The sequence below is a fragment of the Cyanistes caeruleus genome, chromosome 18 (genome assembly GCF_971803275.1).
Source record: "Cyanistes caeruleus chromosome 18, bCyaCae1.hap1.1, whole genome shotgun sequence".
NCBI lineage: Eukaryota > Metazoa > Chordata > Aves > Passeriformes > Paridae > Cyanistes > Cyanistes caeruleus.
The window spans coordinates 3,408,457-3,435,558 of record NC_141718.1 but is presented as its reverse complement, the minus strand read 5'-3'; the positions used below and the strand labels follow the sequence as shown (position 1 = coordinate 3,435,558).

Below are 27,102 nucleotides of genomic sequence, written 5' to 3'. Positions count from 1 at the left end.
AGAGCTGCACCCACAGGTGGCTGCTGGTGGCTTCTCCACTCCAGCCTGACCGTCATCATCATCCATCTCCTCATTTGGCTGATTACAAGGGCAGGAAGTAGAGAATTGAGGTTTATTTGTGTCCTGGTTTTTGGCTTTCCCTCCCCAGCCAGTGCCACCCGCACCGTGGCAGGATGGGTGTTGGGAAAAGGAGCCTTTCCCGTGGGATTCAGGGCTGTGCTGAAGAGAGACATCTCTCCCTGTAACTCCATAACTCAGAATAAAAAGCCGAAGCTCGAACACGGCGCAATTAATGCAGGAAGCATCGATTCCTGCGCGGCACCAAGCTGGCTCATTAATCCCAGGTGCTCCTACAAGCCAATTCCAGCAACAGGAGCCAAACGGGAGAACATCGAGGGCTGAGATTCCTTCATGCTCCGATCTTTTATCAGCACCGAGCTTCAAACACCACGCTCTTCCCAAAATCACGTCAGTTCCTGGTGCTGCAGAGCCACTGTCCTGAGGAATGCCAGCCCAGGGCTCTGATTCCAGCGTCCCCCCTGCCTCTGCCAGGGACTAGGACAGGGAGGGACAATTCACCTCCACTGCCTCAGCTCCTGCCACAGGATCCTCACAAAAACCCCCTCAACCCCTTGGTCTGCCCATCATCCCCAGAGGTCTTGGGAAGCTGCTGGATGTCACTTAACCCCTACAAACCATCAGAGATGGAGGTGGCTGCTCCAGTGCCAGCTGGCTGGGAGAGCATCTCCCCACGTGCCCTGGCATAGGGTGTCCTGGATGTAAAAACATGGCTCAGGAAGATAAAATACAACCCTGAGGAGGGGTTCAGCTGCCTTTTTAACCCAAACACCCCCAAGCTGGGGAAGCCTGGATGCAGAAACATGTTCCAGGCAGCCAAAACCTAACTCCGAGGAGGGGACAAGCTTCCCCTTCACCCCAAACACCAGGATCTGTGTGGCTGGAGGCTGGAAACCCTCAGGAAGCTGCAGCGAGACAGAGAGGGGAACAAGCTGGCTGGATCCAAAGATTCCAACACCCAGAGCATCCCCACAGGGATCAGGTCCCTGTGCAGGGGCTGGATGCAGCAGGGAAGGCAGCAGCATCCTCCCCGCCGGAACAAATGCCAAATCTGGTTTGCACTTGACAGAGCCTGACAAGAGCAACAATCACAGATTAGTAGGAAAACTTCTTGCTTTTCAACAAAGGTTAATAAATAGTGACAGCATTAAGTCTCTTCTGATTAACTATGCTGAAAGATATTATTGCCGTTTGGAACACGGAATCATTATTGGATTAACCACAGTGTATAAAAATGAAATGTGAGTTTTAATCTCCGGCAATGTGGAATAGCTCCCTCCTATTAAAGGAGAGATTCCATCTAAACTGCGTTGCCTTTCCAGTTTTGGGGTTTGTTTTTCCTTCCTTTCCTCGACTACAGCAAAGACACCACGACTTGGCTTGAGAAGCATCTAAAAAGGTGCCACATGTCCTGGCTAAAATTAAGCCTCAAATCCTCTGTCAGTTCCCAATCCAGCATCTCCTGGGGAGGACTTCACTGTGCTCCAGCCCCCTTGGCATGGAGCAGCCAGAGAGGAGGGCAAGGAGCAGGAATTGCTGATCTAATTAAGGAGGCATTAATTGAAGCACTTCTGCCCACACGTGATGGCCCCAGTGCTTCCTCACCCCCTGGATTTGGGCTGAGACATCTCAGGGCAGGGCAGAGCAGGGACAGCTCCTCACTGGGGTCACCAGGAATCGACCCAGGGAGGGAATTCTGCAGGGACAGCCGATGGAGACAGGGTAGACCCACTCCAGGGATGGGGTGGGATGGACACAGAGGGCACCTGATCCCAGGATGAGCTTCCCAGTCCCTTTAGGGCAGGGGACATGGACCCGTGGTGTCATAAGGGACATCCCACCCCCACTGCCAGGCTGTGCTTGCTGCACCAGTGCCTGGAGCGGGGCAACAACGGGAGATGGGCGTGGGAGACAGGGATGGCTCAGCTGGAATTGGCCTACAACAATCATCTAACCCAAGATGTTCAAAGGGAAAAGATTTTCTAAGAAAATAGTTAAATCCAGAAGGCTGAAGGCAGTTCCAGGGCTGACCTCACTCGTGTCCATACAGGAGGGAGGGAAGGGAAAATCCACAAGTAAACCTCAGGATTTGCTCTAACTTAACAATTTCCATACATCACATCAATTCTCTTCAGCTGCTCACAGGACATTTGTGCCCAAGCTCAAGGCTCAAAATAGAGAGAAGGTGCTGCTGCATTTAATTAAGACAAACTTGGGCCAAATCCAGGCATGGTCCAGCCTCACGCCAGCAGAGTGATGGCAGGAAAGAATTTTATCCATTTCTAACTTAAAGTTATCTACTGAAAAAGAAAAGCTCATGACTGAGAATTTTATCAGCCTGGGGGTGTGTTTGGGATTCCTCCCTCCAGGCCTCCCACCAGGGCTTAAAATACCTCCAGGCTTGGCCAGGGGATAATGTAATAAATATCAACCTATGATGAATTACAGGTGGAAACTGGAGGGGGAAGAAGGCAGAGGCACATCCCATCCCATGGGAAAGTGGGGAAACGGTGCAGATCCCACTGGAGCTGTCCTGGATGAGACTATGGGACAGGATCCAGCATCCCAGTGAAGACCCCAAACCCCAGAGCACCCAAAAGGGCTGCCTGCCTCATTCTTCCCTAAAAAAAAAACCCAAACCAGTAGCAGAAGTGGTTCTTTTTCACAAAACCCCATCACTTTTATGAAAAACAGAATGATTTTTCTCCAGAAGAGGCATTTCTGAAGATGGAAATACTGGGGAAAAACAAATCCAAACATCTCCCAAAAGAGGAAATTTCTGTGGTTTTATTTTAGGAGGGTTCTCTCCCATTTATCATTCCCACTTTACACCCACCTTACTTCACTGCACAGCACCAGGACTAGTTTATAACATGACACAACAACTCCACTATTCCATTATTGTATTTCTTTCTTATTTTTTATTTTTAAAACCCTTAAGAGCAGCTGCTACTTAGCACCAATTGAAACCCCTTATCTCCCTTTCTGGATGAAAGGGGGGATCTGTTTGTTGTAATAAAACCAGTTTGCACCTAGATCAAAGCCTGCACTGTTTGCATCTTCGGGAAAGTGTTTGACACTCGTGTCAAAGTGTCAAACTCTTTCATTACCACGCAAAGAGGAGACACTTTGACTAGAGGAGATAAGATGTTTCCGTCAATCAGCATCCAGAAACAGCCTCCCCATGATGATTAAAAAAAAAATAAAATAAAATAAAATAACAAGGTGGTTTCAGCTGTGCAGGGAAGAGATGGAGTAATAAATAATGGGCTGAAAGCAAAGCTCGAGTTCAAGGCATGAGCAGCCCCCCATTGCTCCTTCTGGGGTCACCAGCCAAGGGGGAATTCCACCTGATAAATGGGAAAAAGCAGGGAAAATAAAGAATTGCTGCCCAAGGGGAGGGGAGATGCTGGTGCTGGATTATTCAGCCATCAGCCCAAGTGTCCAATGTTTGAGGATGGAGTTTGGGGGATATTCCTGGTTTTACAGGTGGGAAAAGATGAGTCAAGCCTGAGAAATGTCAGAAAGTCTAAAAACAACCCAATACTCTGCCCACAGAAAATCCTGCTGGTGGTTGGAAACACTTCGATGAAACATCCCCAAAGATCTGTTCCTCCCTATTTTTTCTCATTCCTCCCCAAATCCAGCTCTTACATTAACACAAGAGTTGGGGTCCACACGGTGACACCTAGAGCTGTGACACTCGTGCTTGGTGCCAGGAGGTGGCACGGTCCCAGCCCTGAAAACGGGATCCTCTTAACAGTGGGTGCAATAAATGAGTTTGTTCAAAGGAAAACAGAGCTGGAAGCAGCATCCAACCATGGTGGAGATTAGAGAAAAGCCTGCTTAGAGGAACTGTGCAGGAGCACTTCATCCATATGTAAATACTGCCACCAGAATTCCAGCACAGCTCCGGCTCCGAGAAGTTATCAGCTGAGCAAACTCTGCTTGTTTAATTTTCTGTTGCCTTCAGGCACATTCACCTCACCCAAATGCTCTGCCTGGAGGAAGGAGACTTTCCTCAGGCTCACCCTCCCATAGGATCCACGTGGATTCACAGAAGCAAGAGGAGAGCAGCCTCGTCCCACACCGAGGGTATTTTCCAGGTTAATTCGGGTCAAGCTCCAGGCTGGAGCGAGTGCAGATGCAGATCCTCTCCGCTGACCTCTTTGCAAACTCCTCTTGCAAAATTGGTTTTTAGCAAAGCCACTTATCACCTTAACCATCTATTGATTCCCTGACTCCTGGCCAGAGCTCCCAGGATCCAGCAGCACGGGCAGGAGGAGCTGAGGAACACGGCAGCCAAGGAGGGCACCACAACACCGGACAAAAAAGGAGGCTCGGGGGGACCTTTTGGCTCCCCACAACTCCCTGGCAGGAGGCTGCAGCTGGGGGAGGTCAGGCTCTGCTCCCAGAGAACAAGGGACCAGAGGGAACAGCCTCGAGCTGTGCCAGGGGAGGTTCAGGTTGAGTATTCAGGAACAGATATTGGTGGTCAGATATTGGAACAGGCTGCCCAGGGCAGGGGTGGAGCCACCTCCCTCGGTGCCATTCTATAGGTGGTGGCAGCTGGGGACACAATTCAGTGGTGAACATGACAGTGCTGGCTGGATTTGATGATCTTAGAGACATTTCCCAACCTTAATGATCCCACAACTTCACCCCACCACTGGACCAGCAACGCCCAGACCCCCATCCCACACAACAATTGCGAGGAAAACAAACAAACAACACCCTCCTCACCATCATCCCTCCCCAGGGAACCTTCCACATGACACATGTGCCACCTAAACCCCACGGAGACAGCCGGGAGCAGGCAGGAACAGCAGCTCCAGCAGGAGCTCGCTGCCTCCCGCCTTTCCCAGCGCTATTGATCTCCCAGCAGTTACAGCCGGTATAATTTTTGCTTAGCTTCAAATACCTGGCCATCATGAATTCTTTGGCCACAAGGTTATAAAGCATTCTCTAAAACATGAGGAAAAGATTAAGCCTGCTTATAGTTAATAATATACTGTACACTGTCTATCAAGCCGGCTGTTTGCTATTGAGAGCCTACTATTAGACACTTATTTAAAAGGCCTTTCAGGGCTTCCCAAGAAAGTGCAGTTATGCATTTTTTTTTCTGGCAAGAACTACTATAGATAAACATCAATTCGCTCCTGCGGATCACAGTCGCAGTAAATAAATTTTTCAGGAAGCTAAGTTCCATACAAAGCCTCCTCAAAGCTCCCATTTCACACAACATCAATGTTTTGGCCTCTGAGAAAGAAAAAGCTGGAAGGTTGCTTTATCCAGAGCTAAATTATCAATTGTGGCTGCTTAGGAGGGGAAAAAAAAAAAAGAAAGGAAGGAAGGAAGTGTTTCAATGAGAAATTGGGGTGGGAAATACACAGCACCATGGTGAGATGGTGATGCTGGGTAGGACAAAGTGAGGAAAGACAGGGATTTGCTGGGGATGGGTCTGGACCCTCTAGGATGGCATGGGCAGCTCTGAAATCATCACTGCGGCTCCACACCACAATGGTGAGGAGGGAGCAACGAGCTCTGGGCCAGCTCAGCAGCCAAAGCCTGAGTTCCCTTCTTTCATGGCTTTTGGAAGTGGCAGCCTGGGATAACCCATCCGAATGTGTGTGACCAGAAATGCCCCGCTCCGTTCGGAACCGGAACATCCGCGGCGCCCCGGGTGGCTGGCGGGGCAGGGTGGAGGGAGAGCTGAGCCCATGGAGTGCCAGGTGTGCCAGCTCAGCGGTCCAAAAGTGCTTTTTGGAGCAGCTTCCTGGAATCCAGCCATGGGATAGGAAAGAGGGACGGGAAAAGCGTCTCAGCTCACCCCTACCTAACGATGCTCTTGTAACTTTGGCGTCCCACGGCGCTGCCACCCGCTGCCCGCCCAATAACACAGTCCTTGGGGGGCTCATCCCAACCCCGAGCTCCAGGAGCTGCTGGCACTGTGGGAGCCAGGGCCCTGCTAATATCCAGAACACTCCATCTGCTCTTTAAATAAAGAGATGCTGGGCTCTGTCATTATGGTTTAATTATTAGCCTAAAAAAAGAGCGAAACGCAGAAACCCTTCCAGGCTCAGGTTGTGCATCCCTGCTGGGAAGGGGATTCTTCAAGAAGGGAAGGGATGGGCAGAGGAGACCACTGCTGTCAAAAGGTAAATTTTTATGGTCCCCACAGCGAGACTTAATGAACCCAAATTGCCTGTGGTGCCCAAAATTATTGCAGCATCATTCTTGGCTAAATGGCTCAAAAAATCAGGGAGGGAAGAGGAGAGGATGATTTGCAGGTCTGGGTAACTCTGGATCAAATCCATGCGGCTTTGGAGAGACACACGGGGCTGCACCTGGGACTGGCTGGGGTACAAATCCAGAGACCCAAAATGTATCATAGAATAAAAAATGGTTTGGGTTGAGAGGGATCTTGAACATCATCTCTTTCCTCCCCCTGCCATGAGCACAGGGACCTTCCGCTCTCCCAGCTTGCTCCAAGCTCTCTGTAGTCTGGTCTTGAAAACTTCCAGGGATGGGAACCCTGGAAAAACCCTGAGCTGCAGAGCAGCAACCCCCTTGCATGGCCTCGAGGTGCAAAGGAAGCAGCAAAGAACCATTTCCAGCCCCTCCTGTGCTCTTTGCTCCCACTGTGCCAGACCAGCTCCCACAGGGCAGCAGAACCAGCCCTGCAGCTGTTCTGGGTCAACCCTGTCCAGAGCAATGACATTAAAACCCAGGCACCCATCAGCAATACATTTACTCAGCTGTTTTGAGGACAGTTTTTGGAGTTAATAAGTTACCAGAGGAGCCAAGAACTGGGCAAATCCCCAGAGCAGCTCCCACTGCCCAAATCAGGCACTAAACCCCATAGTCCCCAACACTTTCTAAGCACCCATTATTTAATAAAAATAATTTTATTATGAATTCCAGCCCAGGAGTCCCTCTACTCTTTGCAAAGCTGTTTTTCTTCCAACTGTTGTCAGAAAAGAACCAGCAGATGCTCAAGAGAAGAAGCACATTTTCCATCGCTAAAATAAACTTAATTTGGAAGTCCTGAACCTGTGACACCCATCGCTCTCCTGCAAATAAACCTGCCAGGGATGATATAATCTGCATATTTAACCTTCTCACAGTGCTAATGATCTTAGGAGAGGCTGATACATCACCTGTGGCTGCAGAGAGCAAACACCCATTACCTGCAGAGTAATTTCCAGGTTATAGGAATGAGCCCTTGGGATTATCGGGGTGTAACAACACCAGGCACCGCAAAGCTCCGGAGGAAACCTCGCCTGGGACCAAAGGTCAGCAAACACAGAGCACGTGGGTGCTCAGCTGGGAGCTGGAATAGAACCCAAAGGGATCAGGAAATCCATCCCCAGGTTCACATCCCCACCTCCAGCGCCAGCCAGAGGTCTCAGCGCGCTTCCCCCAAGGATTAAATCACCACCTCATGGAATCAACAAACCTGTATCTGTAATTTCAGGAATGCACCGAGTTTTTAAGAAGGGGCCACACTTTCAAGAAAGATACGAAGAAAACCAAAAAATCTGCCAGGAGCAATTCCTCACCGCCAGCCATGAGCTTAATTGATCCGAGGGAGAATATTTATTTAGGTTAAGGAGGCTGCCAGAAGGCACAAGTTTTAAAATTAAAAGCCCAAAGGGCCCAGGGAAAACCCATGGAAATTATCATCCCAATGAGTTCTTATCTACATCGATATCTGCAGTGACAGAGTCCCCAGCCAGCCCCCACAGAGCCGTAGTACCCCACTGACACTTCCCAAAATTACATTTATTCTACCTTTTCCATTATTAAAAAACAGAATTTGATTCTCAGGGAGTTCTGTGATGGCTTGACTGGCTTCAAGACAAAATTTTGACCCGGTGGATTCCATTAAAAACCTGCTAATTTATTATTATTTATTATTATTATTATTATATGCTAATTAATTATTATTAAAAAATGAGTATTTATTTATGTATGAGTATTTAATATGTATAATATTATTATTATACATGTCTTTACCAAAAGAAACACGGGCAGTTTATCAAGATGTAATGAAATAAGTCAACTTTGTTATTAAATTAATCAACTTTTGATTTTTGTGCCCAAGAATCAAAACCAAATAATTTAGAAAATAAATAAATAAAGCTTTTTCCCAGATTCCACACTCAGTATTTAACTTTCCATGGGGATCCAGCCCTTTCAAATAATGAAATCAGAAGTTATTCCCTCAGAATAATTCACAGGCAGGAATTTCACCAGGATATTCCTGCATCCCACCAGGGTTTGTTCCCTTCTCTCCCAGCTCATCCTGGTGGTCCTAGGGGTGGGGAGCTCCACGCAGGATGCTCAGGAAGAATAAAACACCCCCCCAAAACATAAAATTTTCAAAGATTTGGTGCCTGGCGAGTGTTTTCCATCGATAACAAGATAGTTAAATCAAAGCTTCTGCGTGCCCTGAGCAGCAGCATGGATTTCCCACCCAATCAGTGGATGGATCAAATACCTGGCACGAGGCTGCAGATAATCCCAGCGATTTATTTTGGGGGAGCCGGGGCGAGGGGAGGCGGGGGAAGGCTCCAGCCCCAGCGAGGATTTGCGTATTAGTAAAAACAAACAATCCTGTAAATAACGAGCCCCTCGTCCTGTCTCCACCACGCTCCTCTTATTGAGTGAGTCAGATGTTCTGCTGATTAAAAATTGATCCATTTCAAAATCTAATCAACAGAATAGGATTCTTTCATATGTTATCAAGGCAGATGCTGACAACAAAAACCAAACCTGTTATTAACCCATGAACCCCGATGACCTGAACCTGGCTGGGCTCTGCAACTGTAAATTATTCAGTAGTCCAAGAGCAATACCCGTAAGCCTGATGAATTTACGCCCCGACCAGAGCTGGTGGGGGTTAAAGCCAATATCACAGACCCAGGGGTCCCTGGGGACACGGTTCATGACACGCTGCCACTCTGTGTCATGCCTGGGAATACATTACTGGCATCTGCTCGCCTTCTCCTTGCAAATGTCTAGCTTTTTTTCTTGCTTTCTTTCTTTTTTTGTCGTTTTTTTTCTTGGTTTTTAAGTCACTTTCTGGCATCAGCACAGCCTTGTGGGGAGTGGAACCCCCTGGTACTGGTCTCTGCTCCAATCCTGTATGACCACCAGAGCAAAATGTTTGTGTCCCTGCTTCAGCCACAGCCCAGCTCGTTCAGTGCCACGAGGAACAGGAAAACTGGGGGAAAAACTGGGATTTATTTTGATTTAAATCCTTATTTTTAAGCCCCGTTGCCATCCCTGCCCACTCTGCTCAGGGCAGCGACGGAGGCGTCGCCGTGGGGTGATGCCACTGCTTGGTGACATCTCGGATTTCTCTTTGTTCCCACCTGGTCACACCAGGGCACTTGTGCTGCTGACTTGTCCCTCCCCAAAAACACCCAAAAGATGATGATGCAGGGAAACCCTGGCTCCGACACAGATTCCAAGCCAGGATCGCTGCCAGCTGCATCACCACAGCATCACTTGGTTCCCCAAACCTCAAGCTAACATCCCCCTCCAAGTTTTTGGGAAAGCAGCAGCTTTAAGCATAGATTCTAAAGCTTTTTGAGGCACTGCTGAATCCTTTTTTCCCTCCCCTAGGCTGTCCAGGTGCTGCCCCAGCCCGGCTGATCCTCCTGGCTGGAATCAGAGCCGGGAAAAATTGGCGCCACATAAACCAAGTTCAAAGATAATGACAGCTCTTCTCTTAAATCGTAATACATTTATAAGTGTAATGACTCTCTGACCTCTCCTTAAAGCCCAAATAACCCCTGGGGAGCCCCCTCAGACTGGCCACAATCGATCCTGGCTGGGCTGAAGCTCCCAGACAGAGGCACCTCCTGGGGATGCTCCAGGCAGGAGGCAAAACCCCTCCTGCTCCCCCCAAAATCCCACTGGGTGCCAGCACCACGCTGTTCTGTTATTTAATAGTGAGGCCCCACCATCCTTCACCCCACAGCATCAGTGGGAGCCCAGATGGCACCATATGGCTAAAAACACTAAATATTGACCTTTATTTCTCTGTATTAAATCCAAAAGGGCTTAAAAACCAACACAGAACACGGCTGGCAGTGCCCACAGGGATGCTCCTGGACACTCTGGAAGGGAAGGCCAGGCTCTTCCCCAGCAGGGATTTTGGAGCCCTGTGCCCTTCCTGGCACACTTGAGTCACAGCCCATCCCTGCAGCCCCAGTATCAGTGCACAGACATCACCTCCATCAATTCTGGACCCAAAAAAGACCAGAAAATCAGCAGGAACTGAGTGGTTTTATTGTTTTTAAAAGCCTGCCTGGATAAAGACTCCTGGCTGGACATCTCCAGGCTCCACAGTCAGAGCAGGTGGGATCTCCCTGCTTTGGGGTACCCGGATCAAACCCCTGAAAGCTGCATCCCCACATCCCTCCTCGTGCATATCCAGCCTGGATCCCACTCAGGGATGTGCCCAGGGATACCACAGTGATCCAGGCACAGACAGCACAGCAGGGTTTTGCCTCTTAATAAACCAGACATTCCATAAAATCCCGTTATATTACAAGGTAAAGCAGGCAGCCAGCCTTGGAGGAGGAACTGAGTGATGGATCCAGCCTGGAGCAGCCCCATCCTGGCCCAGCCAGGGATCCATTCCCACAATCTGCAGGGAAACACAGGAACAACTGCTGGTTTGCCTCACCATCCTCCTCCTCCTCCTCCTCCTGGCCGGGGCAGCCCAGCAAACCCAGCTCCGACCTCGGCTCCCTCCTCCCCATCTCATAATCACACTTGTGCAAAGCCTCTCCCGTACATAGGGAAGAGAGAAAACATCCTTGGAGAGCCTCACAATCAGACAATTTTTAAGATCATGGAGCATTAAACCATTCCCAATAGGGTTTACTAATCAAACAGCCAAATCCTTCATAACCAACCAATCCCTACAGAGCAATTAAATCCTTCCCCTTTAAAACACTTGGCACGCTGTCTGGGGAGAAAAAGAAAAATTTGCAAAATTCATTTGATAAATTAACCAGGGAAAAGAAAGAAGTGAATCAAGCTTTGTTCTTTTCATTTTTTTTAATTATGGAATTCACAATGCCTGAATAATGTTTAATAAGAACTATGAAAATTCCTAACAGTATTACAACACAACACAAAAGAATTAACCTGGTTACCGTGAAAAATTGCATATTTAATTAAGAACAGAGAGTTCAAAACTATCCAGAGATTTCAAAAGTACCGTTGCCTAAGGGGCTAAATTACACGCTCGCAGTGCTGCTAACAGGGCTGGAGCGCGCAATCATTACCCAAGTGTCCCCATTAAGTGACAATGGGCAGATGACATCAAATTCATTTCAAAAGCAACAGGAATTGAAGCATTCGCTTGGGTAGTGGAAAGGAAAGCGACTATCCTGCTGGTATAAACCAGACCCCTTGTTGATAAAGGCAATAATTAAAGAATAATGTTAATTAGCTGCTTTTATTTGAAAGGAAAGTGCGGTGGCGGGAGGCGCTGCCTCAGCGGCGTGTGCCGAGCGGAGCCGCTGGCCCGGGATGCCCGGACACGTGCCCTGGGCACAGGCGTGCCAGTCCTGGCACCTGCCAGCCCTCAGCTCTGCCAGGAATGGGGCTGGGAGGAGTTTGGATGGGTTGGCATCAACACTGCACAGCCCATCTCTGGTGCCAGAGGAAGGGAACCGGAGCGGCGCAGCCGCAGCATCCCACTCCACTCCATCCCATCCCACTCCATCCCATCCCACTCCACTCCATCCCATCCCACTACATCCTATCCCATTCCACTCCATCCCATCCCATCCCACTCCATCCCATCCACTCCATCCCACTCCATCCCACTCCATCCCATCCCATTCCACTCCATCCCATCCCATCCCACTCCATCCCATCCCATCCCATCCCATCCCATCCCATCCCATCCCATCCCATCCCATCCCATGTGCCATCAGCAGCCGCTCAGGCAGAGAGACCCCACAGAATTGTGAGTTGTAAAGGACCCAAAAGGATCTCCCAGTCCAACCCCTGGCCCTGTACAGGCAATCCCAACAATCCCACCCTGCAGCTCTGGCAGCCTCGGGGCCGTGCCCATTCCCTGGGGAGCCTGGGCAGTGCCAGCACCTCTGGGGGCTGAACCTTTCCCTGATACCCAACCTAAACCCCCCTGGATGGACTCCAGCCCCACCATCCCGAGGGACAGCTACAGCACGGGGGTCCCACCAGCCTTTCTCCTGCCGGGCACCATCCTCCACTCACCCATCCCAGCCGCCGTGCCGGGCATCACGGGGGGATTTCAGCCCAAACCGTGCCCCCACAGAGCCCACACCTCCTCCCTCAGCCAAAAAACTGTGGGGACAAGAGGGGTAACGATGACCCAGCTCCCAGGGATGCAGCAATGTTTGTGCAGCGCTCCCAGAGCCGCAGACGGAGGCAGCTCTCCCCGTCAGCGTGATTAATAAGGAATAAATGTCCTCTGCAGCCAGGCTGAGCAATAACCCCGGCTCTGCTCCGTGCTTACAGCACACATTACAAGCCCTGCTGCCAGCGCCAGGTAATACTTTATTATGTTATCCCGACGGAAGAAAACAAAGGATGCTCGAGGTCCTGACTTTGGTGTAAAACCACGGGAGCGTTACCAAAGGCAACGGCGGCGTGCTCGGAGCGGCTGACGCACGGCACAGCTCCCACCAGAGGAATATTTACCCGGGGTTCAAATTGCTTATTTACTTTTTTTTGGGAAGCTGTGTTGCAGGAGGACCGGCTGGCACAGGCACACGCCAAGAGTTAAATATTAAATCGGCTCCACGCTCGCTTAAACCACAGCAAAGTCAGTGCTCAGGGGTGCTGGGGCAGCTTTGGGGAAATCACTTAGTGCTGCACCAAAATAGCCAAAAAAATAATTAAACAGCAAGGCCATGTTAAGGAATAAAAGGTACCAAATCCATTCTGGGAGGAGGTGTTGGCGTGTCCAACTTTAAAAAGCCACCAAGGGTGGGAATGTTGAATATTGAATATTGGTCTCACTCCCCCAGATCCTCACCCTGCACCACAGCCAGGCCAGGAGAGGGGGAATCACAGCACAAAAGGGATCTCCAGGAAACCAGAGCCAGCACAGGGCCAAATCCTGCTTCCCAAATTGTGCTGTCTTGGAAAGACGGACCAAAAGCTGCAGGAAGATGTGCAGCACAAAAAAAAAAAAAAAGTAATTAAAGAAAACTCAGTCACAGATCCTGTTGCAACACACAGGAAAAAAAGTGTTACAAAAGGGGAAAACTTTTTAATAAAGTCTGCAAGTATATATTCCTCCTTTATCAACCTCAAGATTTATTGACCCAAGGAGCCATATTGACTGAATAAATCTTGATAATGACCCCAGCAGAAGTCAATACCTGCTTATTATCTCCCAAGTTGGGGAATTACATCTTTCGGTAATAGGAGCAGGATGGTACAAAATGTTCTGAGAAACTTCACCCAGGCTTTTATTTGGGGGAGGAATGGATGTTTCTACTGTGCCTTTTCCAGTCCCAGAGGGAATGTGCTACACCATGAGCTGCAGCATGGGTTTAGTCTTGAGGTCTGGTGTGGGGAGAGCACACACCCATGGCTTGCAAATCCTAAATAAATCCCATTCCAAAGCATGCTGAGGAGCAGGATGCTGCTGTTCACCTTCCCTCCCTGCAAACAATGGCTCTGTCATTTCAGTTTGCTGTGTTTTGTTGGCAGCTCCCAGGATAATTCCCTGAAATTTGGGATGTGGGAATTCCTGCAGCCGGGGATGTAACGCCACCATTGCGCCAGCACTCAAGGGAGGAGGGGAGGAGCACCACTGCTGTCCCCTGGGACATGCAGCCACCTCTGGGAACCCAAATACACCCATTTTCTCCAGCCAGAAAAACCAGGAGTGGAAAATGGGGGAGCAGAGGGGCCCCTGGAGCCCCTAAAACCCATAGGCAAGCAAAGCCTCCTGCATTTAAAGATGATGCTTCTTCTGCCAACAGCCAACTTCCCATTCAGCAGAGAAAACGGGAGCCCTGGGACCAGCACGCACAACAATTTGCCTGTATTTTTATTCCAGGTCTCTGCAGACAGCAAGAAAAATTAACTGAAGGGAGCAGCTCCTGTGCCAACATATGGAGGGAGATGCATCGCGAGTTCCGCAGGCTCTGCTGAGGCTTTTGAGTTCAGCAAGTGCCTCCTGAAGGACTGCTTCCTAATCTGGTCATAAATAATAATTCAGATCACCCAAGGCTTTAACATTCCGCTCCACCCGCGGCGCAGGAGCCGTGCCCAGCCCTGCCAAACCCTCCAGGCGATGCCGCAGCCCTGGGAGCGGGGGCATCGGCACCAGAGGCACCCCAGCCCTCCCTGCTGACCCCCATCTCAGCGGGCACAGCAGCCCTGAGCCCCCCACTCCGTCCCCACACCCCTCTCCAAGCTGGAACACCCAGCAGGAGGTGGCGGGGCTTGTGCTCATCCCTGAAGTCCCACAAAAATCAAATTATATTTCCATCCTCGTCCCCTCTCTGCCTCATGGTCACAATCCCTTTTTCCCTCCCCTGCTTCCAAGGCCACAGAGACAATCCACTAAACTGGATCAGGAGGCCAGCGTGTACATCTCTAATGGGCTGCAGCACGCACACAATTAATTAATGGATTTATTAATTAGGGAAGAAGTCACTCTCCAGGCTGGAATTGGGGTCACCAGTTTCTAAAGTGAGAACTGTGGTGCTAAAGATAAACTCTCATTTTCTACAGCTCTTCTTGTCTGGCAGCATCTCAATTATTCAGCCAGAAAAAAAAAAAAAAATTAACAGGAAAAAAAATTAAAAAATAAAAAAATCAGATCTCACTTCAGGAACTTCACAGTCTGACTTTACTGATGCTCAGTGCTGACCCCAGAGCAGGTGGGACCAGAAACACGGCCCATCTCCTCCTCTCTTCACATAGAAATTGGAAGCAGTAGAATTATCAGGTGTTAATGCAGGATTTGGGGGGCAGGATTTGATCGTCACCTCAGGCTGTCCCAAGCAGGGAGCTGCAGTGGGACACCACCAGGTGCTCAATGACAGTGACATTCCAAGACACCCGAGTCCTCCCAAGACTGAGGTTTGAACTTGTTGATGCTGGAGCCACATTTCAGTGACCAGATCAGCTGGACCTCCCTGGGGCAGCCGCATTTCCAGCTTCCACAACCCTCAATCCCCAAGGACACAGAGCTCCTGGGCCAAGCACAGAAGCACCGCTTGTGTCCCCACCAGCAGAGCACGGCCCTGCAGGACACAGCAGGGAATCCACCTGAAGAGTTCTGGTCACTGGGCAGCTCCCAGGAGGAGCACACAACCATCAGACAACAGCCAAGCCAACCATGAGACAGAACATCTGCCCAGGGCCCGGCTCCGGCGGTGCCGCTGCGCCCAAATTCAGATTAATGGTTGGAACCAGATGATTCCGCAGCCACTGCTCCCCACGCCCCGCTGCACCGGGAGCAGCTGGAGCCACTGGAAAGCACAAACCGCATTCCCAACCTCACAAGGCTTCTCAGCCAGCCCCAGGCACAGGCTGCACTTACACAAACCCAGAGATTTCAGCTCGGAAAGACAAAAATCCCTCTGAGATGGGGGCACCCAGAGCCTCCTTGGGCTCCCCCAACGCTTTCCCTCGGGCACGGTGAGCACAGCCACCACCCCTCCTCCCTCCAGCAGGGATGGGGATGGAAGGTGGTGGGTGCTGGAGATGCTGGAGGAAACAGGAATGTCCCACCAGTCTCCCCATAAGAGCCCTAAAAGCGCAGAGCACCTGGGACATTTGAGATGAAGCTCCCCCCAAGCCCCAGGGGCACCTCGGCCTCCCCCCAGGTTTATCCTGCTGCTCCACAAGAATGCAGTTAAGTTTATTAGTCCAAGCTCCAGGAATTAAGCTCCAGCCAAGAGGACTGATAGCTTATTTACTGCTGTCGTCTATATAAAGCAGAATTTTGACACATTGTTAAATGATGCACATTTAGATAAGTCAAGCTGTCATATCATTTAATGGATGTCTAAACTCCCGCTGTAGCTGATATGTAAAATTTATGCACTTCAGAATATCATAAGGTTATAATATTTTAATCACATCCACAGTTGTGGTTTTTTGGTTGGGTTTTTTTTTTTCCCTTTCCTTCTCCCCTAAACTTTAAACATCAAAAACATTTCATCAACCAGACCACGCTCCGAGGCTCCCGGCTCTCCACCATCCGGCGGAGCCGCCGAAGTTTCTGCCCAACTCCGGCACACGGAGAGAGCATTTGCATTCCGGGAAATAAACCCAAGAACATTTTATTTGACGAGAACCAAAGGCTTGGAGCCGTGTAGCCAGAGCTCATCTGCATAATGAGATGTGAAGACATTTATAAAAGATGGCTCTAATCGCTCTCGCTCGCCGTTGTATTTATTACCCCAAATCAGCAGCTCGCAACTCTCGCCCATTTTTTTGCCGTTTTAACGCAGAACGGGTTGGATCAGAGCAGCATCCAGCGCAAGGAGCATCCCATAAATCCACACAGCGCCAAGCAGAACGCAATAAACCCCAAGCAAATTAAACCCTCCCAAAAAAATCCCACCAAGGTATGAATCCCACTCTATCACCCGCAAGAAAGCTGTAAAAAAAAAAAATAAAAAAAAAATAAAATACTGCATTACTAATGTACACAATAAACCAATCTCATAACCCGGTGAAATACGCCTGGTGTTATCTTTGATAGAATTTTATCTCTCCTCATTTCCGCCACTCTCTGCCGTAAAAGGGCTCAGCGCCGTTTCGATCCGAGCGCTGCCGAGTCGCACATTTATCCCTGTGTTTTCCATATGCCCGCCATTCATCAGGGAGGCTCAAACTCTGCCATTCCCGGCCAGCCCCAGGCCAGCAGAGCTGCTCAGACACATCCATTAAAAAGGACAAAAATAAATAAATAATTTAAAAAAAAAAAAATAAAAAATAGGGAGAAAGCTCTTGGAAGAATAATAAAGGGTTAGCTTGCCTTCCTTAGTGGTTGGCTGGAGGGTTTTTTTTTCCTCCTCTTGCTTTTTATTTTTGGGGTTTGTTTTGTTTTTTTTTTAATGGAGGGCATTAGGCCAAGCTGGCGCAAGGTCACCTTTCCCAACGTGATCCCGGCGAGGAGGCGGAACTGCTGCCTGGACAGAAGTCAATCCCCGCTGCTCCCGGTCCAGCTCCGCACCCGGGCACGGGCAGCGGCCGGGGAGGGAAGGAGGGAGAGCCTCTCCCAGCCCACCGCTCCCTCCGGCAAAGTTCGCCCCCGACAGACCCACGGCAAAGTAGCTGCCAATATTTATCTTTAAATAAAGGTTCTGCGCGCACCCAGGAAAAGTCATTAGAGCGATTTAGCGAGGAACGCTTTTGTATCCGAAGCGTTTAGAGCCGTAATCCCTTCCCGGCCACAATGCCAGGACTGAGCAGTCATGGCAAACCCACCGGCCGCGGTACCTGCGGTACTTTTCGGGTCGCGTAGCGCAGATGCAGCACGTAATCTGCTTAAAAGCCAAAATGTATTAAATGCTGGAACTGTTGATCCAGTACCGGAGCCCCATAAATCGCATTTCAATTTGTTTACTCCCCTCCGAAGCACGCTGCATTTTAAACTCCGGAATATCCTACGGGGATAAACCCATTTAATATCCACGGAAATGCGCGTTTCGGTTGTTGTAGCGGCTCCAGGTTGGGTTTCATCCCATTATGTTGGGAGAGCCATTGTGTTAATTATCCACCTCCTATTTAAGGTGCATATTTAAGGTCACAAACTGTCAGCAGCCCCTGGCAACCTTCCCCCGCACACGGTAACAAAGGACTTACCGGGAATTTCACAGACCGAGGGTACCACGGTGGGATACGGCTGCCGTGACCTGCCCGGAGCCACAAAGGAGCTGCCGCCCCCCCGCCGCATCCATCCCCGGCCCGAGCAGCAGCGCCGGGTACCGCCGGGCTCAGGGCCGGCCGAGCCCCCGCAGCGGCCCCGCGCACCGGCCCTGGATAACAATGGGAGGGCGGCGGGGCTCCGGGCAGCCCCGCTCCGCCATCCCCGCATCCATCACCGCCCCGAGCGCGCCGGGGGATGCGGGCACCGAGCGGCCCCCGCTGCGGGCGGCGCCGGGGACACTCGGCAGCCCGCGGGCACCTGCGGCTCCTCTCGGCGGGCGGGGACAGCCAGAAACTTGGCGGGGCCGCGCTCCCCGCAACTTCATCCCGCGCAACTTCCCTCCCTCCTCTTCCTCCCTCCCTCCCTCCCGCCGGGGCGGAGCGGCGGCCGCCCCCCGGCCCCGCTGTCACCTCGGGGGCGGCGGGGCGGGGGCCGGGGCTCCATCGCGGCTCCATCGCCGCTAGCGCTGCTCCATGCTCTCTGCTCCAGGCTCCCGGACGGGCGGCGCCGAACAAAGAGCGGCGGCGGCGGCGGGGATCAATTTCTGATACCTATCGATGGGGAAGGGCGGGCGGAGGGAGGGGGGCGGGCGCGGGGGGAGAGGGAGGGAGGGAGGGACGGGGAGAAGAAGGGGGGTGGGGGGGGGGAATGATCCGGGCGGCCGCCCCCATCCCTCCCTCTCTCCCTCCCTCCCTCCGCCGCCACCGACCTGGAGCCGGCGGGCATCAAACCGTGTCCGGTATCGACACATCGATCCCACCTCGGCGGCCATCTTGGGGGAGCCCGGTGCCGCGGAGGGGCTCGGGGGGCTCGGGGGGCTCGGGGGGAGCGGGGGGAGCCCGCCCGCCCCGCCCGCCTCCAGCGGGGCCGGCCCCGCCGCTCCCCGCCGTGGGGAACCCTCCCGGACACCCCCGAGCATCGCTCCCCGCCGCTCCCGGACAAACCCCCCACAAACCCCCCCCCCCCGGGTTTCAGTCCCCCTGATGATGGATTTATTTTTTTTTTTTTTTTTCCTGGCCAAATTAAGGTTTTTAGATGGAAGAATCGCCCGCGGGAAGCCGCCGGTTAAACTTTTGCAGGTTTGTTCGGGGTTTTTTTCCGCCTAATCTGACCCTTCCTGCACCTTTGACCTGCTGGGAATGGCTACAGCAAACACGGTTCCAGCGCTCCACAGCCAGAAACCCCCACAAATTCACAAATACCCCCAACTCAGGCTGTTTTAGGGCTGTATTTTTAAATTTCTCAATGGCTCTGAAGAATCCAGCCAACTTCAGCAGAGGAACAGAGCCCACCCAGCAGCATCTGGGCACTGACACCTGTCCCAGAAATTCCCTCTCTGCTTCCCCACCAATAACAAAAAAAACTTCACATTTTCTACTCCACGTTACCCCATAGCCTGTTGGGCTGGCCACACCAACATCCAAGGGGCCGGGAGAATTCATTCCCAATCCCCTGGGGAAGTGGTACCTCCCAGCAGAGCCGTGTTTGTGCTTGGAGGGACCCCCAGCCCCACTGGCTGAGACTCAATTTTGGGCAGAGAAGGACGGAGCTGCCCCTCGGGTGCGTTTTGCAGGCAGGGATTTGCAGACCAAGCAAGTGCAGAGGTTTAATATCCCTGCCGAGGAGCAGGGAATACCCCGGGCTGTCCTGCAGGCACGTGCACATCTCTGCTCCTGGAAACTGGGGGCTCCTGCCAGGCTGTGACAACCCCACACCCCAACATGGACAAACACTGCTCACCCCCTTCCCACGGAGGGGAGCCCCAAAGCCTTCCCAGGGGGTCACAAGCTGCTTTGCCTCCAAAAATGCAGAGATGATGAGGGCAGGGTGTTCATCTCTAACCTGCTCCCTTTGTCTCACCTGTCCCCTCTGGGTCCCTGTGCTCAGGGCTGGAGGGCAGCACGGACACAGCAAACCTGCAGTTCTCACTGCTGGTCCTTCACTGCTCCTAAAACTCCCTTTGCTGCAGCAAATCTTGCAGTGCTGGAGCCTCTCTCTCTCTCTGCACGAGGCAGGGGAGGAAGCAGCCCCTCACTGCTCACCCTGCTGCTGGTCCTGGCGTTTTGCAGGGCTCTTGGGATTCCACCAAAAAAGCACAATTTGAGTTCAGAAGACACCAAAGAAAAGGGACACCCTTCAAATTGCACCCTGCCCTGCGGCTGCTTCCAATTGTCACAGGGACAGGTCAGCTCCTGGGCCTGGAAAATTGTCCTAAAGGGTGAGGCAGACACCCAAAGTGACCTTGGCCCCACACTGTAGCACAAACAGCCAGGAAATCATCTTGCTCTTCTCATCTCTTCCACTCAGAGAAGCTCAGAGCCGCTCACAATCCCACAATTGCAAAACGCCTCAGGCAGAAGAACAAGTGAACAGAAAATCAAAGTTCAAAGAAAGATTTGCAGGAGTCGAGGCAGTTTGTGTCAGAGAGAGCCTGGATGCTCCTGTGAGCCCTGCACCAGCATCTTCAGAGCTGGCTGGAAAAGGGGCAAATCCTTCCCATGGAAAAACCTTCTTATGGTCCTGCAACAAACACATTGCCTGGAACCAGGGAACTCCAGATGAAAACGCTGAGCTGAAATCCCAACCCTGGTGGCATCAAGAGCAAATTCCATGGATGCTCTGAGACCCCAGCCATGAGTGCCCAGGTGCTGCTCCTGCTTGGGCGCACACAGCTCTAAGCCTCCAACCTTGCTCTGGCAACCCAAGCGCTATAAATAGATCCCCTTATCCCCCAAATCATAAAAATCAGGGAGTGGAAATTGCTGGGAGTCAGTGAGATTTGTAATGAGATTGGGGCTGCTGGTGGTGCCAGGAAACTGCTTCACCTCTGGCTTAATGAGGCTGTAATTAGCCAGGGGTTGGAGCAGAGGCAGTGCAAGGGGAGATCCCACCCGGGAATTCATTTCCATTCCTCTCTCATGGCCAAGGGGAGGCTTGCTCATAGATGGGTCAGCAAACCTGGGTGGGATGGGTGATCTCTGCTGTGGGGAGAGCTGGTTTCTCTCCATGCCATGTTTGTGACCGAGGTGCCCCTGTTGGACAGCACCAGGACAGGTCCCAGGCAGGGATCTTCTCCCTGCGCCCCCATAAATCACTGCCCTGCTCTGCTGCCCAGGGAACACGGGAGCCCTGCTCATAAATCAGGAATAAAACTAACTTGGCGTCTTTGGTGAGCAAATTAAATTGTGGGCTTCGGAGGAATGTTTCTGTTTGGCCAAATCATCCATAAATCAATAAGGAAGAGGAGAGGGACTGCGCCCTGTGCCACCTGGAGGGACGGAGAGCTGTGGGGTGGCACAATCCAGCCCTGTGTCCCCTCGGGGGCTGCCCCAAGGCCCTGGAGCACCCCGGGGAGAGCAGGGGGACCCCGGTGCTGCCACCCCCCTTCCAGCGATGGCTCACCCGCCCCGGGGAGCGCTGCGAGGCGCAGGTTAATAAATCAGTTTGTCTCCAGCCCCGTTTGCTTTGTGCGCCTGACAATAGCCCGTTGTAAATGGCAGCCCCTTGCCTCCTCTCCTGAAAGGCTTTTAATTAAAATATGGAAGGGGCTTTTCTGTGTACTTAAAAAAAAAAAAAAAGGATTTCAGCACACTCCCGTTCCAGGCGTTAATTTATTCCTGCCTTCCTGCCCGTTTGTGATCCACGGAACTCCTTTGTGCGGTGATCTGGCCCCATTAGGCAGCGAGAGCTGCTGATGGTGACCCAATCTGATGGTGACCCAGGGCTGACTGCGAGCTTGCTCGGTCACCTTGTCCCAAGGATGGGCAGAGGGACACCGGGAGCCTCACCAAGGCACAGCAGGGATGTGTGAGGCTCTGGGCACCCCGAGTGTGCTCCAGGTGCTGCAGAGCTCTGTCCCCATCCCGTGCAGGGGAAGGCAGTGCAGCCCCTGTCGGCTGCTTTGGTCCTGGTGTCCCCGAAGCCCTGGCAGAGGTTCTGCTGCCCTCCCTGTGCCCCCGCTGCTGGGATTTTGTCTCCTCCAGTGGGAAAAGCCAGGGCCATCCCAGAGCTCTGCCTGGCCTCTGCCAGCTCAGGGATGCAGGATTCTCCACAGCAGTGAGGTACAAGTGAGGTCCTTTCCCACCCAAACCATTTTCTGGTTCTGTCTCAGCACAGAAGCCCTCTACCACAGGTGGTGGAGCTTCATGGCCTCTCCCTGCAGCCCCCCTTCCCTCTCCCTTTGCTCCTCTCTCTTCTTTCCCTCCTGCTCCTCTCCCTTTCCTCTCCCTCCGTTCCTTCTCCCTCCTCCCTTTTCCCTTCCCTTTCCCATCCCTTTCCCATCCCTTTTCCCATCCCTTTCCCATCCCTTTTCCCATCCCTTTCCCATCCTTTTCCCATCCCTTTTCCCATCCTTTTCCCATCCTTTTCCCATCCCTTTCCCATCCCTTTCCCATCCCTTTCCCATCCCTTTCCCATCCCTTTCCCATCCCTTTCCCATCCTTTTCCCATCCCTTTCCCATCCCTTTCCCATCCTTTTCCCATCCCTTTCCCATCCCTTTCCCATCCTTTTCCCATCCCTTTCCCATCCCTTTCCCATCCCTTTCCCATCCCTTTCCCATCCTTTTCCCATCCCTTTCCCATCCCTTTCCCATCCCTTTCCCATCCCTTTCCCATCCTTTTCCCATCCCCTTTCCCATCCTTTTCCCATCCCTTTTCCCATCCCTTTCCCATCCCTTTCCCATCCCTTTCCCATCCCTTTCCCATCCCTTCCCCATCCCTTTCCCATCCCTTTCCCATCCCTTTCCCATCCCTTTTCCATCCTTTTCCCATCCCTTTCCCATCCCTTTCCCATCCCTTTCCCATCCCTTTTCCATCCCTTTCCCATCCCTTTTCCATCCCTTTTCCCATCCCTTTTCCCATCCCTCTCCGCCTCCCGCCGGGACCGCGCAGCGCTCGCTACAACGTCGCCACCTGGCGGCCACAGCGGGAGCTGCAGCGCGTCCCCTGGGGACACTGGGGGACCCTGGGGGACACTGGGGGACACTGGGGGACACTGGGGGGACACTGGGGGACACTGGGAGAACACCACCGGTCACGGTGAGGGGACGCAAAGGGACAAGGGGGGCACAGGAGTGCAGGTTGAGGCAGCTCAGGGCGGTGACAGCCCCCCTTGGCTGAGCCCCGGGATGTGCGGGGAGGGTGCGGGGGCCGCTTTCTGCCTCGGCTACTTATTGCACGCGCATTTCCCCTGCAATTAGCACATGCTCTTTAATTAATTTTCCTCCTTTATTGCTTCGCCCAAATTATCTCAGCCCCGGCTGAGCCGCTGGCGTGCTCACGGTGGATAACGCTGCTATTTATGGCTTTCCCTGTCCATGCTGAGGCCGGGACAGCCGCTCCTCCCGGGGCCGCATCCTGCTCTCGGTGCAGGGCACAGCCCCGGGACGGGCCGGAGCTCAGGAATTGTCTGTTCCTCATCCCCATCCTCGGGCCAGCCACTCCCCGCCTCTGTTTGGCAGCTGGAAGCTCTTCCCTAAATTCCTGAGCTGGGCAAATCCTCCCGGCCATAACCACGCTGCTAGAACTTTCCAAGGGAAAACGGAGCCGAATCGGGCAAAGCTGCGGCATCAAATCTGTCCGGAATAAGCTGTTACACGTGGAAACCTTCTGAACACCAAGGGGAGGGGGGTAAAACCCTCCGAGAGCTCCTGAGGATGCTGCCAGCAGAAAGGAGCTGAGGGGGAGTGTGGTGGGCAAGGGAAGGATGTCCCCAAAACCTCCCACAGTGGGAACCGGGGCGCAGGGATGTGACAGAAGCCAGCTGCGGCAGAGGAGATGGATTTCAGCCACCAGCCAACACCAGGGCACGTGGGTCAGCCCCACAAATCCCCAATTCGAGCATCAGGGATGGGGTGGTCACCTCTGGCAGCTCCCAAATGCAGCTGCCAGCAGCACAGGAATCTGTATTTCTAACTTTAATATGCTTTCCCCCTTTAAAATAATCATTACCAATAAACAAATACAGTAGCCAGTGTATATAAGCATCAAATTAAGTAGCTACATGCATTTGTTATATTTGATATAGCCTTGTTAACTGGAAATTCCCAGGTTTGGAATATGTATTGATTTCAGTAAACATATATTACTTTACTGTAAGTACCCACAGCCATTGTAGTTAATATACAACAGTTTAATTTAAAATGCATTAGTTTAATAAAAATGCATAAAACAGAAGGGAATTGCATTAGCTTCAATAAAAAAAAAAAAATTCAATTTCATAAATATTATCCAGTGTTAAAATGCATTGATTTCCTGGGAAAATGTATTGGTCAGAGGTAATTTACATTGGTTTGGATGGGAACGTCCCGGAGTGTATACATATGTATTAGTTTAGTCAAATGTGTCTGATCACAATAAAAAATACTGGAGCAAAGGATATTCCTAAGGAACGGGCACGGGGCGGGCTCTGGAGCATCCTGACCCTCTGAGGTGGCTGTGCCTGGGGCTGGACACTCCCAGATGAGCTCCGTGAATGCTCGGGCTCGGGGTTTCGGGGATGCTGCCGGGATCCCCGGGACACGGAGCCCTTATCGGCCCCGGGCAGGGCTGGGCTGGGGCCGAGCCTCAGGCAGAGCAGGCGCCCGGCACAGAGCAGGGGTTAATCAAATCCTTTTGACTCCATTTTTTATCGAGCTCATGAGGGGCTGGCCTATTAATTAGAAAGGCTTTTTTTCATGTAAAACACAGGCTCTTTCGCAGATAAGAAGGGACGATGCTTGATTTTGCCGTGGCGCAGATCCGTGTGTTTTTCCTTGACATCCATTCACAGGCTGCAGCCACTTCCCACAGCTCTTTTGTTCGCTCCAGGGCTCCAGAGGCAGGTTTGTGCATACAGCCGTATTTAAAGCACTCGGGTTTTCCCGGGGGCCGACGAGCCCCCCAATATCCACAGGAGGAGGAGGATGTGATGTGCCTGGAGGCGCTTCCATCTGCGGGCTGGAGCGGGGTCCTCAGGGGAGAGCAGGATCTGGCCCTGCAGCACAGAGGATTTCGGCTGACAGCAAGGAGTGAGCAGTGGAGCAGATGCGATGTCCTACAAATCACAAGAGAAGCCCTGGCAGCCATCTGCACCCCGTTCCCATCCCGGATTTCTGTTCCACATCTGCACCCCGTTCCCATCCCGGATTTCTGGGCCACATCTGCACCCCATTCCCATCCCGGATTTCTGGGCCACATCTGCACCCCATTCCCATCCCGGATTTCTGGGCCACATCTGCACCCCATTCCCATCCCGGATTTCTGTTCCACATCTGCACCCCATTCCCATCCCGGATTTCTGTTCCACATCTGCACCCCATTCCCATCCCGGATTTCTGTTCCACATCTGCACCCCATCCCCATCCCGGATTTCTGTTCCACATCTGCACCCCATTCCCATCCCGGATTTCTGGGCCACCCTCGGCACCGCCGACCCTTCAGAGCCCGCAGCCACCGCCTCATCACAACACCGGGGAGAGACCCTGGTTTCTTCCAGGCTGGGCAGGCAAAAAAAGGTTGTTCCTGAGAAAATGACATTGTGGGAGATCTGCAGAGCTCCAGGGTTTCCTGCTGAGCCTCCAGCCGTGCCCCAGCACGGACACGGAGCCGGGGACAGGGACAGGCGGAGCCCGGGTGGCGCCGGTGGCTCCACGGCCGCCCAGTCCTGTGAAACCACCGCACATCACTTCCCTGATGCTTATGGATTTTTCTTTAATGCCACAAATTAAGGTAATTGGGCTCGGCTGGCCGCTGAATCCGGCTGAACTTGGCAGGACGAGGGACAGTCCGTGCCGAGATTGATCCCCCTCATCCCCGGCTGAGCCCGGGGCTGGTCCTGGCCCCAGCTCTGCCCCCGCGGCTCTTTCTCCTTCCCTTTTGCTCACACAGACCCCAAAACACATCCTGAAGTCCCTTCCCTGAGCTGCAGCTCCGTCCAGACGGGATGGTCATTCCCGGATCAGGAGTTTTTCTCCTCCACAAGCACTTTTCCCTTCACACCTCCCTGCTGCCCACCGAAACCCTCCCAGCAATGCCCTCCTCGCTGGCGGCCAGTGCCAGGGATTCAACACGATATTTGTGACCTCCGGGAGAACAAGGGCAGCGTCTGGGCAGAGCCCGCAGTTCCAGGGGTCTGGTTTCACAATTCCCTTTGTTCCCAGCCCTGTCCCAGCCCACCGCCCTTCTCGGCATGCGGAGGGGACAATGCCGGGCAGCGAGGCCACCGGCTCATGGCCGTGCCAGGCACCGCAGAGCTCGGGGGGCTGATGGGCATCCTTGGGCTGGCAGCCAGCCCGTGAATCCCCCTCCAGTCTCATCCCGGGCAAGGCGAGAGGGAGATAAAACGAACGGGCTGAAGACCAAAGGGAACCACCCAAGAGCAGCCACAAGTCCTGCTCCACAAGGGCAGCGGACATGGAACAGGTTTTGTGGGATTGCTGCCCCCTGCCCGGGGGTTCTTTGGCTCTTGCTGCAGGAATGCCGAGCCACAGAGTCCGGGCACCATCACTGCAGGATGTGTCCCGGGTACAGAGCCCGGAATGGGGAGAGTTAAATGCGTGTGTCCCACCGGGAACAAATGTTTGGCTTAGCTGGGTGACAGGTGCCTCAGTGGGGGTGACACATGAGAGAGGAGCTCTTCGTGCGTGCCCGGCTCTGTGGGAGCTCTGTGGGAGCTCTGTGGGAGCTCCGGCCCCGGCAGCCTCGGGGATGGGGCTGGATGTTCCCCTCTCGGCTCAGGCCGGGTCACCAGGCAGCTGCTCCTGCTCCTGGAGCATCCCAAGGGAAGCGACCCAAGGGCAGGGAGGCTCCTCTGTGCCATGCCAGCGCTGCCATGGGGCACCGAGGCTCGCAAAGACAAAGCCTGCAAACACCGAGAACAAAACATCCCTGTCCCAAAGCTTGGGGGATTCCAGCCGGGAGGGGTCCCCTGGGGCCAACCCCTCCCTGCGTGTGCCAGCGGAGGGGACAAGCCCGGCGCCAGCCCGAGTGACAAAGGCAGGTGGGATTGTTCCTGTGCAGTCCCGGGACAGCATCCCCGGGGTGGGAGCCGGGGGCCGCCCGCTTTCCTTAACCTTGAAACCCTGCCGGGCTCACATGTCACATCAGCCGCTGACAACAACGCT

The 27,102-nt window shown here is 52.7% G+C and overlaps 1 protein-coding gene across 5 annotated transcripts in view; it reads right to left on the bottom strand.

Moving 5' to 3' along the window:
- CUX2 (cut like homeobox 2) overlaps positions 1-18,525 on the bottom strand; it is a 60,944-nt gene extending 42,419 nt beyond the window's left edge. For 3 of the 5 annotated variants that reach the window (XM_086855969.1, XM_086855968.1, XM_086855970.1), the window contains exon 1: positions 18,412-18,516. Coding sequence is in view for 2 of the 5 variants with exons in the window: in XM_086855971.1 (XP_086712097.1) it covers positions 18,412-18,456 (45 nt within the window). In the remaining 3 variants the exon portion in view is untranslated. Of the gene's footprint in view, positions 1-18,411 lie in introns of all 5 variants that reach the window. The other 2 variants (XM_086855971.1, XM_086855972.1) reach the window with 2 other exon arrangements.
- Between the last annotated feature and the right edge of the window lie 8,577 nt (positions 18,526-27,102).